Genomic DNA, 20524 nt, shown 5'->3' with positions numbered 1-20524 from the left:
AAAGTGTCCATAATTTTTTTTACCCAAGTTGGTTGAGAAGCTGCTTGGTTTCTACTGGTGATAACAGAATAAATGATACAAGGAGAGAACTATAGCCTAAGATAGGAAAATAAGTGGTAAGGGAACTCCTAGCTGCTTTAAATGAATTCAGATCTCCAGGGCGTGGTGAGCTGCACCCAAGGGTACTGTAGGAGCTTGTAGATATAATCTCAGAGCCTTTGTCTATTATCTTTGAGAATTCTTGGAGAAGAGGTGAGGAACGGCTAAGGGAGCTGGGCATGTTTAGCCTGGAGAAGAGGAGGTTAGGGGTGATATGATAGCCATGTTCAAATATATAAAAGGATGTCACATAGAGGAGGGAGAAAGGTTGTTTTCTGCTGCTCCAGAGAAGCGGACACGGAGCAATGGATCCAAACTACAAGAAAGAAGATTCCACCTAAACATTAGGAAGAACTTCCTGACAGTAAGAGCTGTTTGACAGTGGAATTTGCTGCCAAGGAGTGTGGTGGAGTCTCCTTCCCTGGAGGTCTTTAAGCAGAGGCTTGACAACCATATGTCAGGAGTGCTCTGATGGTGTTTCCTGCTTGGCAGGGGGTTGGACTCGATGGCCCTTGTGGTCTCTTCCAACTCTATGATTCTATGATTCTTCTATGATTCTAGGTCCCTGAAGACTGCAGGTGGGCAAATGTCCCCATCTTCAAAGGGGGGGGGGAGAAGACCCAGGTAACTACTGACCAGTGAGTTAGAGGTCCATACTAGGAACCGCCCTAGAACAGATAATTAAACAGTTAGACTATGGGCATTAAAAATAGGAAGTTATGATTACTAAAACCGAGCATGGGTTTCTCAAAAACAAATACCGGTAATGCCAGACGAATCTCCTTTCCTTTTTTTGATAGGGTTACTAGCTTGGTGAATCAGAGGAATGCTGTGGACATAGTGTATCTCAATTTCAGTAAGACTTCTGACAAATGCATCCCCCATGATAGTCTTGCAGAGAAGCTGGTAAAATGTGGGCTGGATGAGGTAACTGTGAAATGGATTTGTAGCTGGTTGACTGATCAGACCCAAAGAGTGCTCACTAACGGTTCCTCATTATCCTGGAGAAAAGTGACAAGTGGGGTACCACACAGTTCAGTTCTGGGCCAGTTGATGTTCAACATATGTATAAACTACTTGGATGAAGGTATTCACTTGCAGGTGACACCAATTTGGGAGGGGTAGCTAATTCCTCTGAAGACAGAATCAGAATTCAAAATGACCATAACAGTTTGGAGAACTGGGCCCAGACTAACAAAATGAATTTCGGTAGGGACAAATGTAAGGTTCTGCACTTAGGCAGGAAGAACTAGATCAGGGGTGTCAAACTCAAATTCATCGGGGGCCGCATCAGCAGTTTGGTCACCCTCAAAGGGCCGGATGACACCCCCTTTATACACAAGGAGGAAGATGGTAGCTAAAATATAACTCATTCTCTTTGAAGGCATGCAGGCATAGATGGAAGGGGGTATTAGTTCTCCGCAAAGGTCGAGGACCCCAACATACACTCATGTAAGAAAACTTTTAGGTGCAGCTGCCCCCCATTGAGAGGAACAACTATGTACAACTATTTCACTATGTACAACCTCCCTCGATTTCCCACTCCTGCTTAAACCAGTGTTTCCCAACCTTTTTTGGGCAAAGGCACACTTGTTTCATGAAAAAAATCTCGAGGCACACCACCATTACAGCCCCGTGACGTCAGCGCGCAGCGTCACGCCGGGAGGGACATGAATTGCTAGCAAATTACATAATCACCTCCTTGAGGGCTGGCTCATCTTCTCCGAAGGCAGAACCCCATTAATTAACAGGACAGACTCACACCATAGCCAAGACGAGGGGGGAAAACCTCAGTCATGCACAGTCATGCACATGTGGGGGCTAAATGAGGACGAAGACCGGGCAGAGAGCAGGGTTCAAATCACCCCACCTGGCCAGGACAATCCCTGGGTGCTCCCTTGGGCCACTCGCCTGACCCACCTCGCAGGGCTGTTGTTGCGAGGATAACACGGGGAGAACCACGCGCGCCCCCGGGAGCTCCTTGGAGGAGAAAGCGGGCGATGAATGCAATGCACGAAATATATGAGAGGCGACCAGGTTTTGCAGGTGAGGGGCCCCCGCCAGCCTCCGCTTCCAACACCCGGCGCAACGACGCCGAAGTTTCCCCCCGGGCTCGGCTCGGGGAGCAGCGCTGCTGCCCCCCGGCTCCCCTTCGCCCTCCCGGCTCTCTCTGCCGCCCACTGGGGACCCCCCTCACCTGCCAAGTCCGGAGCGCCAGTGGAAGATGCATGCATGCATGCATGCAGGGCGCCGCGTTGCCATTGCATTGCACTGCACTCCATGAAACGCCTGCACGCATGCATTGCCTTGCACGCCCGCCAAGGGGTCTCCCCGCGGTCCGATGCGTCCCCTCCGGTGCGGATGCAGCATTGCAAAAATAAAAAACCCCCGACGCAGCCCTACCTGGGGGGCAGCTTCCGCCGCTCCGCCTCCGCGGGGATCCCCGGGCTCCATCCTGCCGCCCGATCTCCGCGGGGGCGCAGGCAGGCTGCGCGGGGTCTGCGCGGAAGAGCCCCTGCCTGCCCGGCCGCCGCCGCTGCGCTCATTCCATGGCCGGGAGAAGAGCGCTTCAAACAAAACGCCTGGCCCGCCAGGCCACGCTGGGAAACGTAGTTTGCGCACCCCGCGCGGGCGCGGAGCCCAAGGGCGAGGGGACTATGGATCCCGGCAGCCCCCGCGCCGGGGACGGAGGGGGAGAGGCCGGGTGCAGGGATGGAGGGACGGGTGGGCGAGCGAGTGAGTGAGTGGCAGCCGCCAAGCCTTGGCCGAGAGCCAGGAAGGGCCTCCCCGGAGGAGGAGGGAGGCGCAGAGTGGGAGGGAGGGAGGGAACCCCAGGGGTCATCTAGTGACGGCGCCCCAATCGAAAATTTGACTTAAAAAAAAAAATCGAATTTTTTCCGCGGCACACCAGGCAACATCTCGCGGCACACTAGTGTGCCGCGGAACAGTGGTTGGGAAACACTGGCTTAAACATCAGCCCACAGCCCCACATAAAGGCAAACCACTCTTTAACATTCAAGTGTGTGTGATTAAAAGAAGCAATTTGCTATCATTCCCCTCCACACACACACTTTGTAAATATGGGGAACAGATAAATGACGTCTAAGGGTTAGGTTTCATCCTTTATTCCCCAAGGAGGAGGGACGTAAATACTTAAAATAGGGAGGCGCCTTTTCTCTGTGTGTTTCTTTTCTTTTCCCTTTTTGGCACGCGATAGAGCAAGTAGGTTTTAGGGAGTGGGTGGGGTCGGGCTTGACTTCCACACCTGCGAAGGTAAACGGAGGGAGAAAACGGGGTGAGACGCGGGGGGGGGGGGCGTGGAGAAGAAGATATGAGATTGGAGGGAAAGAAACCTTGCAGCCCAACCAAAGCAGATAAACGTGCTAAGCCTCCAGCTTGCCCACAAAGACGACTCCTCTTCCTCCTCTGGTGTGTGTGTTGCTGCTGCTGCGACACGGCTACTACTTACCCCTCAGGGAATCGGTTGATTAAATGCACATTTCTATGCCACTGAATTCATAAAATCTGTACGGTGGCGGTACCAAAGAATGTAAAAGGAAGGAAAGAGTCTCTCTCTCTCCTCTCCTCCCCACCCCCACCCCCACTTCCTCACCTGGGCACGCAGCTGGGCGAGCTCCGGTCCACCTCCCAGGTGGCGTAAAGGTTCATCTGGACCGGGCACCCCCCTGCCTGACCCAGGAGCCCCCGAGCCGCCTTCCCCCGGGGCCAGAGAGCCTCCTCCGGGGCCGAGAGCGGCTGGCTGAGACAACGAAGGCGCCACCGCCGGAGGAGAAGGAGGCGCCAGCTGCTGCTGCTGTAGCACCGCCGGCAGCGGCGGAGGCTGCCCTGAAAGGCTCTGTGCAGCCGGGGATGCTGAAGAAGCTGAGGCGCTGGATGCCGGCTGGTGCAGCGAAGGCGTGAGCGAGCCCCGCTGGCCACCGAGCGCTCCTCTCTCCGCCATAGCTGAGGAGGAGGAGGACGACGACGACGACGAGAGTCTCCCTCAATCCCCGCTAGCGCCTCAGCCGCCGCCTTCTTTCCCCTTCAGCCGCGCGAGAATAAAAGGTGAAGGCCGGCGGCGGCTACACGGGCCACATGACGAGGTCTGGCGGGCCGGATTCGGCCCGCGGGCCTTGTGTTTGACACCCGTGAACTAGATGCACAAATATAGGATGGAGGACAACTGGCTTATTAGCAGTACATGTGAAAGGGATCTAGGGGTCTTGGTGGACCACAAGCTTAACGTGAGTCAACAGTGTGATGCAGCAGCAAAAAAGCTAACACTATTCTTGGCTGCATCAGCAGACGTCTAGTGTCCAGATCAAGGGAAGTAATAGTACCACTCTATTCTGCCCTGATCAGACCACACTTGGAATACTGTGTCCAATTTTGGGCACCACAATTTAAGAAGGATGTTGACAAGCTGGAAGGTGAGCAGAGGAGGGCAACCAAGATGATCAAGGGTCTGGAAACCAAGCCTTATGAGGAACAGTTGAAGGAAGCTGGGTATGTTTAGCCTGGAAAAGAGATGACCAAGAGGAGATATGATAGCCATCTTCAAATATCTCAAAGGCCGTCACGTGGAGGGTGGAACAAACTTGTTTTTCCCCTTGCTAGGACCTGAGCGAATGGCTTCAACTTACAAGAAAGGAGATTTCAACTAAAGATTTCAGGAAGAACTTTCTGACAGTAAGAGCTGTTTGAAAGTGGAACAGACTTCCTCCTTAATTGGAGGTTTTAAAGCAGAAGTTGGATGTCATCTATCAGGGATGGTTTAGTTGAGATTGCTGAATTGCAGGGGGTTAGACTAGATGGCTCCTAGTGTCTCTTCCAACTCTACATTTTATTATTTTAAGTATGCAAAGCTAAGAACCCAGGCACCAAGAACTGTGTTACTTCTTAGCACTAATCAGAAGAACTTTAGTTTCTAATGCACACTGAATATGAGGATTCATTGTAAGGAAAGGGGGAGGGGCACTGCAATGTTGGCAGGGATTATTAGGGAATTTCTGACCTAACAGTGGAGTTTGATGCAGCGCATCTATAGGAAATAAATATGAAGTATGATCAGCTGCGTTTGTGACCTCCTGAAAGCTTCACACTCCAATATGGGTTTGGTACAAAAACTCTCTGAGTACAAATGTCAAGAGGACTGCCAAAATTAAAGAACATCACACATCATATCTTGATCTCATTTATGTTTTGCTTTTAATAGCGCTGCGTTGACTATTTTTATCTCAGGTTAGAATTTTGATATGGCTTATCACTTCCTGCTAAACTGATTTAGTCCAACTTTATACACGGTTTGTTAGAATGAAAGAATTACGGTATAAGTCTATCTCTTCACATGTTGCAATATTCCTAGTGCAGTTTTGTTTATCGAGTTTTGTAGCATACAGTTCTTTGCATGTCTCATTTGCCATGACGTGGTCAGTGTTTCCTTCCTGCTGTTTACAAGCCGGTGTTAGAGATAAGAATACACTTGCGTTGCATTTACACAGGGTTGAAAAAAATGCCCAAATATCTGTTCACTTAGGGGTGGCAGAAGACTTTTTTGCATCTTTAGATCAAAAACAAGCAATGAGTCTTAGGAGTGTGGTAAAGAGAGACATTTTCTTAAACCAGTAATAAATATATATTGCAAAGTTGGATCGGCTTGAAAGGCAGAAATGTGTTACGTGGACTGGTGGCGTTCGATCCCTCCAGTCACCTTAGATGGTGGGTTTTCTGATTACTCCATTGTATTTCTGTTTGCTGGCTGCTAGAAAAGTGTGCTTCCCAATTATAATAATAAAGCATTTGTCTGTTTTAAGTAATATTAGTAAGGTGTTAAAAAATAAAGAGATGGACTTTCTAGCATCTTCTTTGATTTTATTTTACATTTTTTATGACTGTGATCTTGATTTTGTTTTTCAGTGGCCTTTGGATTACAAGAGTATTCAGGAAGGCATTTTCTAATTGACCTGTCTGTGAATAGTAGAATCCAGGAAGATTGTATAAGAATCTGGGTACCTGAGTAACTTCAAGATCGTCTACCCCACACAACTCATTCCTGATGATAAACTCTGTTTCTTTACACTGAAGGAGCATTTTCCCCACATGCAGAACTGAAATCTTGGAATGCTTTATTATGGCAGCAGCTGTACAGCAGAATGACCTAATGTTTGAATTTGCCAGTAATGTTATGGAGGATGAGCAACAGGTAAGAGAGAAATAAAATAAACCATGTTGGATAACCACTGGTGTATTCTACGCAAATATTAAAAGCGTTATTTTACTTTTCCCCCTTTTGAACCTTTGATTCTAATCACAAGGGAAATCCTGTGCACATCTATGAATGGCTTTCTAGTGTATGTGTGTTTATGAGCAATTTAGTTGATAGGCTTCATGCCTTAAGACTTTATAACACCTATAATTCTCCAGATGGATGAGAAAAAGCAAACTGAACTTGAATCCTAGCAAGACTCAGGCACTGTGGGTGAGTGGTTCCTACATCTGAGAAACTGGTGAATTGTTTACTCTGGACAGGATTGCACTCTCCCTGAAAGAGGAGGTTGATTGTCTCAGAGTATCTCTGGATCCAGTCTGTCACTGTAGGTCCAGGTCCAGGTAGCCTCAGTGGCTAGAAGTGCCTTCTAGCAATTGCAACTGGTATGACATACACAAGTTTCCCTTGCTGGACCAGGAAGGCTTGGCATGGATTACTCCAGGGCAGTGGCGTAGCGTGGGCTGTCAGCACCAGGGGCAAGGCAAGTAATTTGCGCCCCCTAACCCGTGGATTTGCGCCCCCTAACCCTAACCCCCAGATGTTGCGCCCGGTGCGGCCGGCCCCCCCTGCACCCCCCACGCTACGCCACTGCTCCAGGGTAGGATTTACTGCAAGGTGCTCTATGTAGGGCCTCCCTTGCACTTGATCTGAAAGTTGCAGTTAGTGCCGAGTGGGGTGGCATGTTTGCTGAGGGAGGCCTTGTCAGCATATAAGATCTGTGCTTGGAGAACTGCAGTGGTTGCCCATTTGCTCCTGGGTGAAGCTCAAAGTACTACTGGTAGTAGGTGAATCAATCTTTTAGTGTGACAAGTGCACACACTTTGGAACTCCTTGCTTATTGACACTAGGCAGGTGCCTTCACTATGCTCTTTTTGGTGCCTGCTAAAAACACCTTAGGCAAGCCTATCCACACATGTAGAATGTTGACCATGTGTTTTAATCTAGGTTTTAGCTTATTGTTGATTTTAACTATTTTTTAATGTTTTAAATAGTTGTTTTTAATTACTTTTGCTGCTAATGTCATCGTTTTCTTCTTTTTGTAACTGCTTTGAGGTTTTTTTAAAAACAATTGAGCAGTATCTAGGTGACAACCATTTTGCTCAGGCGTTCGTTCCTGGCCTCCCGTGTGTGTTGGTGTGCATATAAGCATGCCGTACCCCATTAGACCCCCTTCTGCTGCCTTCTGGGTCCAAAGGCACCTCTGAGCAGCCAAAAATGATTATGTTGGTGTCAACTATTATTATTGCAGATAGATAAAATAAATGAAGGGTGGCTAAGCTGTAGCTCCCCAGACGGCAGCTCCCGCTATACCTTACCATTAACAGTGTTGGTTGGAGCCAAAGAGCCACAGTTTAGCCAACTTTGTAGCAAAGGTCTGAGCAGCTTTTATTGGCACTTTGCCTCTTGAAATGTTTGGCACTTGTGTATCCTTCAAGAAGAGTGTCCTGTCTTCTGGCCACGGCTGAACAGTTGTGGCTTCCTCCCTCCCCCTTTCTGTGCACAAGCAAAAGGCATGAGGCAGAGGGGCAAAAGGGCAGTCAAGGCAGCTCAGAATTTGGGTGTGCTTTTTCCAGAGGGCCTTGCAAACTGAGGTGCTCATGGCCCTTGAAGAATCCGCAGGCCCACTGTCGGTGCTTGAGTGGGATCATCAGCTTTGGCAGGGCTGGGCTGGGAGTCAGCAAAAACGTTATTTAAAAACCCTGCAAGTTAAAAAAAAGGGGTAAAATTTGGAGACGCCTTGGGAGGGGCAAAAAAACCTTATGGCATCATATTGAGAGAACCATGGAAGCAATCAATTAAAAAAAATTGATTATTATTTTAAGAAATGACAAATTTCAGGGTAGGATGGAGTTTGGAGACTGTGTATGGTGACTTCAGGTTATCCACCCTAGTTTAAATAATGAAGTACTTGGGCTAACACGTTAGTTAAAAGCAGATTGAAATTAAAAATCCATAAGGCCCATTCAAAAGCTAATAAAGTTGGACCCAAGTGTACACCCTTGGGAGGGATCTGGGGCCAGCACTGTGAAGGCCCTGCATCTGCTGTCTGTCAGTGAAGTAGGCCTTAATGGTAGAGCCTCTGAGGCCAGTCATAAGGCTGGGAAGGGGGCAAGAGCCGTTCAGAGAAATTGGTCCTAATCTGTTTAGGCCTTTAAAGGTCAACAGCAGGACTTTTAATTGGATCCACAAACAAATAGTTTGCCATTGCAACTGGTATAATGACCCCAAAACCTGGTCCCAACCACTCTCCAGGCAGCTGCGTTCTGATTTCTGAACTGTCTTTAAAGGCAGCGCATGCCAGACATTGCAATAGTCCAGGCTGCTTTTCTCTGCATAAAGTTAATAACTGATGAACCAGCTTATGCTGGTAAAAGGTGTCCTAAGCCATGAATCCCGCCTTGTTTTTTTTTTTAAATGATATTTATTAAAGTTTCAAAAAAAGAAAAAAGAAAAGAAAAAAATACAAAATACAGAAAGATAAAAACACTTAAAAACAAATCAATCTTTCCATGTCTTGTCTTTCATTTACTTGTTTCCCTGACCTCCTCACACCTCCCTTTTTTGTATTCCAGTTCAGTTAGTTAGTTCAGCAAATCCTTTCCCTCTTTGCTTTTATCCTAATCCTTTAACTTAATATATTGTAACTTTGGATTCTCACCTGTTAACAAACCATTTTTACATACTCCTTTATAACATTGCTGCTAAAACCACTTAACTTCATTCTGACATCATTCTAACATTCATTAATTTTGGCATGAATCCTGCCTTGTGCCTCCAACAGATAGTGCAGAGTTCAATAGAGCGCCAATCTCCATACTTGTCTTTCAGGGGATGTGCCCCCCCATGCCAAACCAATTGCAAATCTCCAGATATACAGTAGATGGCATCTCACTTCAAACCAACCGATGATTTTCCTCTGCAGCATCATATACACATTAAACAAATGGAACCTTGTGGGATTGTGCAGGACAAATCCCATGGAGAGGCCCAGCCGGTTAATACAAGTACCTCTGAGTAGGTCCCAAAAGGGAGAAGGGGAACCACTCAAGCCAATGCCTCAAATTCCCAAGACTACATGAGGTCCTCCAGTGTCAACCACTATCAGACACACACTAGGCTGCTGGCAGCAAGAAAGCAGGTAAAATGTTTGAGGGGGGTGCACATGACAATGGTCTCACCCCTTCACTTGCTGATACCCATTTTCATCAGTTCTCAGTTTTTGGGGGTAGAGACAAGCTTGTAGCATGCCAGACAGATCAGTTTGCTTTGAGGAGAGTTACAGAATTTTACTTTGCTATGAAATTCTTCTTCGTTGTGTCTAATTTATACATTTAAGTTTATAAATGTATAGATCAGAGCCTAAAGCTAGAAGCATTTTTGTACAAGGACCTGAACACTCTGTAAATTGATGGACTGGATGAGGGTCAGTAAATGGAGCTTGATGAAGGCAAGTGATTCTTGTGTCTGGAAGATTGGCCAGTTGCCTATTCTGGTTGTGTTTGCATTCCCTTTGGAAAAGCAGGCTGGATTCAGCCTTGTCAATGGTAACCTTAGGTAACCTCAGTTCTAGGAGTCCCTTTCACAAGCTGTGGTTAGCACACCAATGACAGTTAAACCTCGGGTTACAGACACTTCAGGTTGTGTGTTTTTGGGTTGCACACTGCGCCGAACCTGGAAGTACCGGAACGGGTTGCTTCTGGGTTTTGGCGCATGAGCAGAAGCGCCGAATTGCGACCTGCGCGTGCGCAGACGCAGCACTGCAGGTTGCGAACGTGCCTCACGTTCGCAACCCGAGCAGCCGCTGTCCTGCCATTCTTCAACTGTGATTTATGCATTGGTGACCTCAGGACTTGATTACTGCAATGCATTCTCTGTGGGGCTACCTTTGGGTCTGGTCTGGAGGCTCCAGCTGGGACAGAATGACGTGGCTAGATTGATGGCAAGGGCAGACTACCCTGTTGTTTGAACATTGGCTTCATGAATTTTCAAGTCCCTTAACAACTGGGGGTCCAGGATACCTTAAGGACAGCCGATTCCAATCCAGTCTCTTTTTTTGTGGCACCCCATGGCTCAAATGCATGGCTCATATCCAGCAGAAGCCACACATTCAGTATTGTGGGCCCAGGTCTATGGAACTAATTTCCAGCTGAGCTGATACAAGCCACCACACTGTTGAACTTTGGGCACTTGGCAAAGACTTTCCTATTCCCAGAGGCATTTCTCCTTAACATTTAAACCTAGACAGCATCTTAAAAAGTAGAGACATCACCTTGCCAACAAAGGTCCGTATAGTAAAAGCTATGGTTTTCCCAGTAGTGATGTATGGAAGTGAGAGCTGGACCGTAAAGAAGGCTGATCGCTGAAGAATTTATGCTTTTGAATTCTGGTGCTGGAGGAGACTCTTGAGAGTCCCATGGACTGCAAGAAGATCCAACCTCTCCATTCTGAAGGAAATCAGCCCTGAGTGCTCACTGGAAGGACAGATCCTGAAGCTGAGGCTCCAAGACTTTGGCCACCTCCTGAGAAGAGAAGATTCCCTGGAAAAGACCCTGATGTTGGGAAAGATTGAGGGCACAAGGAGAAGGGGATGACAGGATGAGATGGTTGGACAGTGTTCTCGAAGCTACCAGCATGAGTTTGACCAAACTGTGGGAGGCAGTGGAAGACAGGAGTGCCTGGCGTGCTCTGGTCCATGGGGTCACGAAGAGTCGTACATGACTAAACGACTAAACAACAACAAATAAATATTAAGTCTACCCATTGAATTTTGTTGTTGTTTTTTGTACAGCACATAGAAATTTGAGTGGTATAAAATACCTAATGGTATAGAACAGCTCATCATCATCCTACTTTGGGGGGGAGGGCGCAGGAGAACAAGATGCTGTCTAGAAAGCAGCCTTATACCAAATAAATTTTTATTAGTTTCCCAATATTTTCCCAATAATAGCCCAACTATAGCAATATCAAGGATGCAGCCTTATACCATACCAGACTATTGGTCCATCTTGCCTAGTTTTATCTCTTCCGACTAGCAGTGACTCTCCAGGGCTTCAGGCAGAGATCTTTCTCAGTGTCTTCTATTGAATTTTAACAGGGAGAAATGTAAAGTATTGCACTTGGGCAAAAAAAATGAGAGGCACAAATACAAGATGGGTGACACCTGGCTTGAGAGCAGTACATGTGAAAAGGATCTAGGAGTCTTGGTTGACCACAAACTTGACATGAGCCAACAGTGTGACGCGGCAGCTAAAAAAGCCAATGCAATTCTGGGCTGCATCAATAGGAGTATAGCATCTAGATCAAGGGAAGTAATAGTGCCACTGTATTCTGCTCTGGTCAGACCACACCTGGAGTACTGTGTCCAGTTCTGGGCACCACAATTCAAGAAGGACACTGACAAACTGGAACGTGTCCAGAGGAGGGCAACCAAAATGGTCAAAGGCCTGGAAACGATGCCTTATGAGGAACGGCTAAGGGAGCTGGGCATGTTTAGCCTGGAGAAGAGGAGGTTAAGGGGTGATATGATAGCCATGTTCAAATATATAAAAGGATGTCACATAGAGGAGGGAGAAAGGTTGTTTTCTGCTGCTCCAGAGAAGCGGACACGGAGCAATGGATCCAAACTACAAGAAAGAAGATTCCACCTAAACATTAGGAAGAACTTCCTGACAGTAAGAGCTGTTCGACAGTGGAAATTGCTGCCAAGGAGTGTGGTGGAGTCTCCTCCTTTGGAGGTCTTTAAGCAGAGGCTTGACAACCATATGTCAGGAGTGCTCTGATAGTGTTTCCTGCTTGGCAGGGGGTTGGACTCGATGGCCCTTGTGGTCTCTTCCAACTCTATGATTCTATGATTCTATGATTCTAATAGCAGGCAATAGCAGGAGTTGAACCTGCGACCTTCTGCAAGCAAAGCATTTGCTCCACCACTGAGATCAGATCCTTCCACAACTTCTTCTCTTTATATATTTTTCTCTGAAAAGAGGTGATTTGCATTGCGTTTTTAAGCTTATTGTTATTTTAGAGATTATGAGTTCTGTGGTTGAATTATTGCAGGCAGAGAGATTGTTGAAGGTGTTCTCTTGTCCTCATCAGATAATATCTTCTCAAGGCACAGTTACAATCCTGTTCTATCCCTTCATGACAATGGACCACTCCTGGACAGTCATGAAACCAGAACTTATTGTGGGGAATATACTGGCTACTTTGAGAAGTAACTCCATTGTCTGACCAACTTGCAATAGAATATTATTTACTTTGGTTGTATCCTGTTCTTCCTCCAGGTTGATCAGGGCAACATACTGATTCTGCCATTGTTACCCTCCAATTTATCCTCTCAACAATCCTCTGAAGTAGGTTTGTTGGAGAAATAGTGACTGGCCCAAGTTCACGCAGGGACTTAGACCTAGGCGGACACTCCCTGGAAGGACAAGAGGCACTAGCTTGGAAGATAGCTGAATGTAGCAGAGAGCATTGCAAAAGAACTATGCTCTGATACATGTAAAAAATCTCTCTCTTTGGCTACCATTACACCTGGTGAATTGCATCCAGCATTGTTGTCATTCTGAGGGGTAAACAAATACACCCAAACAACTCCAGCCAAATTTATATTGTTCTCTGATCATTGTGGTGAATTTGTAACTTATCAGATAGAATTGCTTGGCCTGGTTAGCAAAATTATAATTCATCTTGCTAAGCTGAGATGAAGACAGGAGTGCCTGGCGTGCTGTGGTCCATGGGGTCACGAAGAGTCGGACACGACTAAATGACTAAACAACAACAAGCTGAGATATTAATGAGCCTTTTGCTTGCATGTAGAACCTTTTTGTGATTCAACCAGGAACAATCTAATTACCTACAGTTTCCCATTTCAGCCAAATCAGGAAACTATGGTTCCAGCTTTGGAACAAATCATTGTGTGGAACTCAATTTAAAATGCAGTTTAATATCCTGGTGTCTTCTGAAGCTAGTGCCTGGTTTGAATGAAATGGGAAATTGTGTTAATGAGAGAGTTCCAGGTTTATCATGGTGAAATAAGGAGCAAAATGTTTGTGTGTACGTGTACAAAAGACTTATATGTATCTCCACTTTAAATGCAGAGATACTTCTTACTGAATGTGGCCACTGGGTTTAATTTGGGAATAGCTTCTTCATTTGAGCTTGTGTTAGAGATCTCATTCTTGGTCTGCTTAGTTAGATTGGTTTCAGTCCCCCTGAGCTATGCAGAATACATGCTTGGGGCAAGGAGGTATGAAGGCTACCACTGTGTTACTTATTCTAGTACTTAGCCTGGCTGCTTTGAAGAAGTGTAGGCTGCTGGACAGATTTTTAATCTGTTTAAATTTACATCTCTGCTAAACTTTGTGCAGTTTGCTGTTCATGGCAAATACTAAAACTGAGCTTTTCAGCTCCTGGTGCAGCCAATTTCCTATTCTGGAATCAGTAAGGACGGATGGAAATTAAATAGTTTTGCCTTCTTATTTTCACCCTTAGTATGGCATTGATTCTGTATGTGTTGCCTTCATCCATTATGTTTACCTAAAAAAACTAATAAGAAAAAATACACCTAATTGTTCCAGTTAGATGTTTCCTTGTCATTTCATATTGGTGAGCAAAAGGAGTTGGTGACATGACTGAAAGATGTTCAGGGAAATATTTTGCAAGATTCTCCTTATACCTGCCAGTCTTAAAGCAGCTGGTTGCTTAGTGTGCTCCTCTTAGTAAAATATTTCCCTTGTGGATGCTCCTGACTCCACATTTGCAACTTGCAAAGTAGCTTTTTGTGACTGAGAGGTTTTTGTTTTCTAGCACATGGTGATGCTGGTGAGTAAAGCTGATCTTACTCTGTACTTAAAATTAGATGTATATATTGTTCATTTGGTATCTGCTGCTCAGTTCTTATAATAATAGTAAAATGCATGCTCTTCGTAGATCCTCTGGTCTTCCAGACCTAAACCATAGCTACCTCTGCTCCCTCCTGTGCTCTAACCTTTGTTCACTCTGCCATGCGCCTCAGGCCTTTGCCTACTTGTGTCCCACCCCGTCCGGTCAGCTTGAGTCTTGTCCCTCTTCCAATATGACTTTTCTGTCCAACACTCTTGCCTCCCACACAGAGGGTCTTTCCCCCCTGGGTGTCTTTATCTTCTAGTATGTATGTTTTTACTCTTGCATGCCAACAGCTTAATGCGTCAATGGTTTGTGAATATAAACATTTCGGATTTTAGGATGCAGTGTTTTAGAGTTTTTGTTGGTACTGCCCATAGGTCCAGTTCAGATGTGATACTGGCTTAGCGCAGACAACACATTAAAGCAGGGTTTGAGCCAGTAGTAGTTTATAACCCAATCCATGGTTTGTGTTTCCAAATGTACAAGCAAAACACGACTCATTGATGCATCTCATGGTCTTTGTTTTCTGCCCTCTCAGTTTCATAAATTTACTCCCATCTATCTCCATGGTAAAGCAACCCCTGAAAGAGATGCAGTTGCTGTAACTATGGCTTGTTAATTCAAATGTCATGTCAAACCATAGTTAGCACAAATGTTAGCATTGAAAAGCTAAGTTATGATTCTAGCTTCTGATTATGGCTTTCCAGCTGATTGTAAGCCATGGTTTGACAATTCAGCCATCACACAAGCTTTAGTTGGGCTTCCTTAGTCATATTTTGAAGTGATGTCTGAATAGAACAAAAGATGCCTGGCAGCTGATAGTTTGCCAGCTTTGGTACATGCCCTCCATTTAACTCTGGAGAAATTCCTTTCTCAGTTCTAATCTTGTAAACCAGTTGCCACCATTTTGTATTAATTGATTTCAAACCATGGTTGGTATTAACAGTGCTTTGCATCACTACCAATGAACAATACTAAAATGTATTATAACAGAAGGTGACGTTTGCTTTACAGCTATTGTGGTTTCTGTGTCTGGGGTGAGGTGTTCTCTCCTGATTTCTTCCTACCATTGCTGACAGTCTGATACTGAAACTGATTACAGACACCCGCTCTGCAAAAGGGATGATAAGGATAGCATAAAACGTTCATACAAATGTGCAGAGATAAATTTATTCCACCAAGAATTTGGTACACTTCAGTCCCAAATTAGCCTTTCATCAGTGGCATCTATAACGCAATGAATAAAAGCATCCCATTTGAGCAGTTTTCCCCAACCTGATACCTACCAAATGCTTTGGGCTGCAGCTCATCAGCCCCCGCCAGCATGGATGATGGGAGTTGTACTGCCACATCTGGAGGGCTGCAGGCTGAAGAAGGCTGCATTGGAGCAATGCATATTCTGTCTAGTACAACATAATTGGTTACATGTAAAAAATAATAAGTGCAGCACACCTGTTAAATGTCAATTAAAATGAAAAAAATATATATTTAGTCTCTCTGGAAAATGGATGGTGCTGGAAGAGTTAATTATTATCTTCCTTTGTTCAGTCTTTGTGTAGCTGTGGCTTTGTTATTGTATCTGTCACCAAGGAAAAGAAGGGGGAGGCTTTTGATTTATGCTCAATAAGGAATTTAACAAGGTTTTATTATGTCCTCCCCCCTCGATCGAGGCTGAATGGACTTCATTTAAAATTACTTTTGGACCAGACCAGGAGTGTGAGTGATGTAAGCTGTAATCCTTGCACACTTACCTTTAAGTAAAATTGATGTAAGCTGTAATCCTTTCACACTTACCTTTGAGTAACTCTCATTGAACTGAATGGTGCTTACATTTGAGTAGATGTATAGGCTTGCACTGTCAATAACAGATAATTCTTGACTTCTGTAAGAACAGATTTTTACAACAGTAGGGATTGCCTAAGCTGGAAAAAAACATGCAAAGTGCAAATACATAGTTGTATTCTAAAGGTTTCTTCATATAGTAAATATGTCTCATTTGTAACTTCTCCTTTAAAAAAGGAAAAGTTTGCAACAGCAGAAGAGGAAGTTGCCTAAGATAAAGAAGAGTCTAAATACAGAACTGTATTCTAAAAGCCTCTTCATATGCTAAGTATTACAAATGCAATAAATGGTTTGCATATTTTTTGGCACGCCTTGGTCACCAGCCCCAAGTACCTCAGAAGCCCAGCACACCTGCAAGAGAATCACCCACTCTCCTCTTGGCTCCACAAGGTGAATGGGGGTTGTTCCAGTTGCACTGAGCTGAGCTAATATAATAGAATTTAAGGAAGAATAGAGACACCTGTGGAACACTCATAGAAGAGGAACTAATGCCTATATGTGAACTTGTTAGCTAATGCATGGTCACAACTCTAGGAAAGTTGCCAAATTACTCCTATCACAATTTTATATGGCCTCTTTTTATAAAACTGTTGAAATGGTGTCTCTGCTAAATGATTGAATTCCAAAAGCATTTAAATCATACACATTGGCAGATATCTAGCTGTGTTATACTTGGAGTAAACCTTAGGGAGGATTTAGCAGCCAGTAGCAAACTTAGCACATTGCAGCTTCTGGGAGCTCACAACCAAGAACTTGTGATCAGAACTTACAGGTGGGCATTTGCGAGGGCAGTTTGACGGGGAGGCCTGGAGTCCTGTCTCATGGAGTGCATAGGACCAAGAGTCATAGAGGGCAAAGGAGCTACTGCCATGACCTGCAGTACCTGTGCCATGTTGGTCTTTCTGCCAGAGAATGTGTGAAAGTACATTTGTAGCAAGTGTAAGCTGGTTGCTTTGCTGGAAGAGAAGGTCCAGCAACTTGAAGCTCACCTAGACACACTTCGAGTGACAGGACAAGATGCAGTGTTTCTCAGTAGAGCTGAGTTGGACTGTGATGGCACAGAAACAGAGGTGAGATGGCTCTAGGGAGGAGGAAGATCTCCCACTGCAAGAGACTAACTCCTGGAGAAATGTGATGCACAGAAGAAGGACTGTCACAAACCATACTGTGTTGTTAGAGCTGCAAAATCACTTCCATGCTCTCACCTTGGACACCAGTTCTGGGCCAGAGGAGCATGGGAAGCATTTGCCAGCCTCAGAATACACCAAGGTGGCTGTGAAAGGACTCAAAGGACTAGGACTCAATTTCTTGACTTTAAGAAAGCCGACTTCATAAAACTTAGGGAAGTGCTGGATGAGATCCCATGGACAGTAATACTAAAAGGAAAGGGAGTTCATGATGGCTGGGAGTTTGTTAAGAGGGAGATAGTAAAAGCACAACGTCAGGCAATACCAATGAGACGGAAACATGGAAGGTGCCTAAAGAAGCCAGGGTGGCTATCTAAAGAACTTTTAACTGAGTTAAGATTAAAAAAGGATGTGTACAAAAAATGGAAAAGGGGGGAAACCACCAAAGAGGAATTCAAACAAATAGCCAGCACGTGTAGACACAAAGTCAGAAAAGCTAAAGCACAGAATGAACTCAGGCTTGCTAGAGAGGTTAAAAGCAACAAAAAAGGCTTTTATGGGTATGTTCGTAGCAAAAGGAAGAACAAAGAAACAGTGGGGTCACTCAGAGGAGAAGATGGTGAAATGCAAACAGGGGACACAGAAAGGGCTGAACTCCTCAATGCCTTCTTTGCCTCAGTCTTCTCCGATAAAGAAAACAATGCCCGACCTGAAGAATTTGGAGCAAATGATTCAGCAAAGGAAACACAGCCCAGAATAACTAAGGAGATAGTACAAGAATACTTGGCTAGTTTAGATGTATTCAAGTCTCCAGGGCCAGATGAACTGCATCCAAGAGTATTAAAAGAACTGGCAGATGTGATCTCAGAACCACTGGCAGTCATCTTTGAGAATTCCTGGAGAACAGGCGAAGTCCCGGCAGACTGGAGGAGGGCAAATGTTGTCCCTATTTTCAAAAAGGGGAAAAGAGAGGACCCAAATAATTACCGCCCAGTCAGTCTGACATCAATACCAGGGAAGATTCTGGAGCAGATCATTAAGAAAACAGTCTGTGAGCACCTAGAAAGGAATGCTGTGATCACCAATAGTCAGCATGGATTTCTGAAAAATAAGTCATGTCAGACTAACCTGATCTCATTTTTTGACAGAATTACAAGCCTGGTAGATGAAGGGAACTCAGTGGATATAGCCTACCTTGATTTCTGTAAGGCATTTGACAAGGTGCCCCATGATATTCTTGTAAAGAAGCTGGTAAAATGCGGTCTTGACTATGCTACCACTCAGTGGATTTGTAACTGGCTGACTGACCGAACCCAAAGGGTGCTCATCAATGGTTCCTCTTCATCCTGGAGAAGAGTGACTAGTGGGGTGCCACAGGGTTCTGTCTTGGGCCCAGTCTTATTCAACATCTTTATCAACGACTTGGATGATGGACTCAAGGGCATCCTGATCAAATTTGCAGATGACACTAAACTGGGAGGGGTGGCTAACACCCCAGAGGACAGGAACACACTTCAAAACGACCTTGACAGATTAGAGAACTGGGCCAAAACAAACAAGATGAATTTTAACAGGGAGAAATGTAAAGTATTGCACTTGGGCAAAAAAAATGAGAGGCACAAATACAAGATGGGTGACACCTGGCTTGAGAGCAGTACATGTGAAAAGGATCTAGGAGTCTTGGTTGACCACAAACTTGACATGAGCCAACAGTGTGACGCGGCAGCTAAAAAAGCCAATGCAATTCTGGGCCTCATCAATAGGAGTATAGCATCTAGATCAAGGGAAGTAATAGTGCCACTGTATTCTGCTCTGGTCAGACCTCACCTGGAGTACTGTGTCCAGTTCTGGGCACCACAATTCAAGAAGGACACTGACAAACTGGAACGTGTCCAGAAGAGGGCAACCAAAATGGTCAAAGGCCTGGAAACGATGCCTTATGAGGAACGGTTAAGGGAGCTGGGCATGTTTAGCCTGGAGAAGAGGAGGTTAAGGGGTGATATGGTAGCCATGTTCAAATATATAAAAGGATGTCACATAGAGGAGGGAGAAAGGTTGTTTTCTGCTGCTCCAGAGAAGCGGACACGGAGCAATCGAGCCAAACTACAAGAAAGAAGATTCCACCTAAACATTAGGAAGAACTTCCTGACAGTAAGAGCTGTTCGACAGTGGAATTTGCTGCCAAGGAGTGTGGTGGAGTCTCCTACTTTGGAGGTCTTTAAGCAGAGGCTTGACAACCATATGTCAGGAGTGCTCTGATGGTGTTTCCTGCTTGGCAGGGGGTTGGACTCGATGGCCCTTGTGGTCTCTTCCAACTCTATGATTCTATGATTCTATGATTCTACAGTGCACAAAAAGATCCTGCCACCCTCCAGAGGAGAGGAGGAAGAGACAGGAGGAGATGGATCTGGAGGAGTCCTTTTCCATTCTTGACCTAACCCCTTTGGATCATGGATGAGTATGCCAATAACCCACTTGCTACCTTCCATGGAGATGATCTCTGAGAAAGGGAACTGCAGTGTGGAGAAGGCAAGCTGAGAGGAAGGAGTGGGAAGTACTTGAGCCATAAAGTTCCTGCCTTCGTAACCTATCCTAATAATATCCAGATAAGCGCCAATAGTCAAGAGGAAAAGACTCAAGAACAGCAGATGCAGACCTTAGAACACTCTGAGGAGGCTGTGGAAGACATCATGATTCCTGCCACTCCCCAGAGGAGGGAGAGACAAGTGGCAGGGGTAGGTGACTCCCTACTGACGGGGACAGAGGCACCAGTGTGCAGAGGAAACGATGTCCCGGGAGGTGTGCTGTCTTCCAGGTGTCTCCTGAGACAAGACAGATGTGAACAACAGCAATAGCATCTATTAAAAGTCTGGAAGAAAAAAGAACTTCAAGTGGTCTGGAGGAACCGAAAAGGTGTGAAATAATTCCTTCTAACTTTCTGCCATCTCCCAACATTTTAAGTCCACATCCTGTTGGACTTCAGTTCCAATCAGCCTGAGCAGGCACAGCCTGCGGTCAGGGAAGATGGGAATTGTAGTCCCAACATCTGGAGGCCTACAGGTTCCCCTTCCCTGTTGTAAGTCATTCAGTTTAGCTAAGTATTTTATTTGTGCAGAGCTTCTTACTTTGCTACCATGCAAGTGTAAACTGCTAGTGTCCTGTTGCACCCCATGTTGCGTCACTGGGTCCCACTAGTGGGTCCCAACTCATCAGATGATCTAGGCGGGGATAGCCTACACAGTGCCCATCAGAAGGTGATGGATTTCAACTTCCATCATGCCCAGCTAGTGATGATGAGAATTCT

At 45.5% G+C, this 20524-nt stretch overlaps 1 protein-coding gene across 3 annotated transcripts in view; it reads left to right on the top strand.

Annotated features, from left to right (window-relative positions):
* The window catches only part of ELF1 (E74 like ETS transcription factor 1), a 75850-nt gene that overhangs the window by 39003 nt on the left and 16323 nt on the right, over positions 1-20524 (top strand). For 2 of the 3 annotated variants that reach the window (XM_081205996.1, XM_081205997.1), the window contains one exon: positions 6016-6301. In XM_081205996.1, the coding sequence (XP_081062122.1) occupies positions 6230-6301 (72 nt within the window). In that variant the 5' untranslated portion in view covers positions 6016-6229. Of the gene's footprint in view, positions 1-899; positions 1027-6015; positions 6302-20524 lie in introns of those variants that run through there. The other variant, XM_081205998.1, reaches the window with a different exon arrangement.

This window comes from Podarcis bocagei (genome assembly GCF_964188305.1).
Source record: "Podarcis bocagei genome assembly, chromosome: 8".
In the NCBI taxonomy this organism is placed as follows: domain Eukaryota; kingdom Metazoa; phylum Chordata; class Lepidosauria; order Squamata; family Lacertidae; genus Podarcis; species Podarcis bocagei.
The sequence above is the reverse complement of the archived record's forward strand: the minus strand, read 5'-3'. Positions and strand labels throughout refer to the sequence as shown.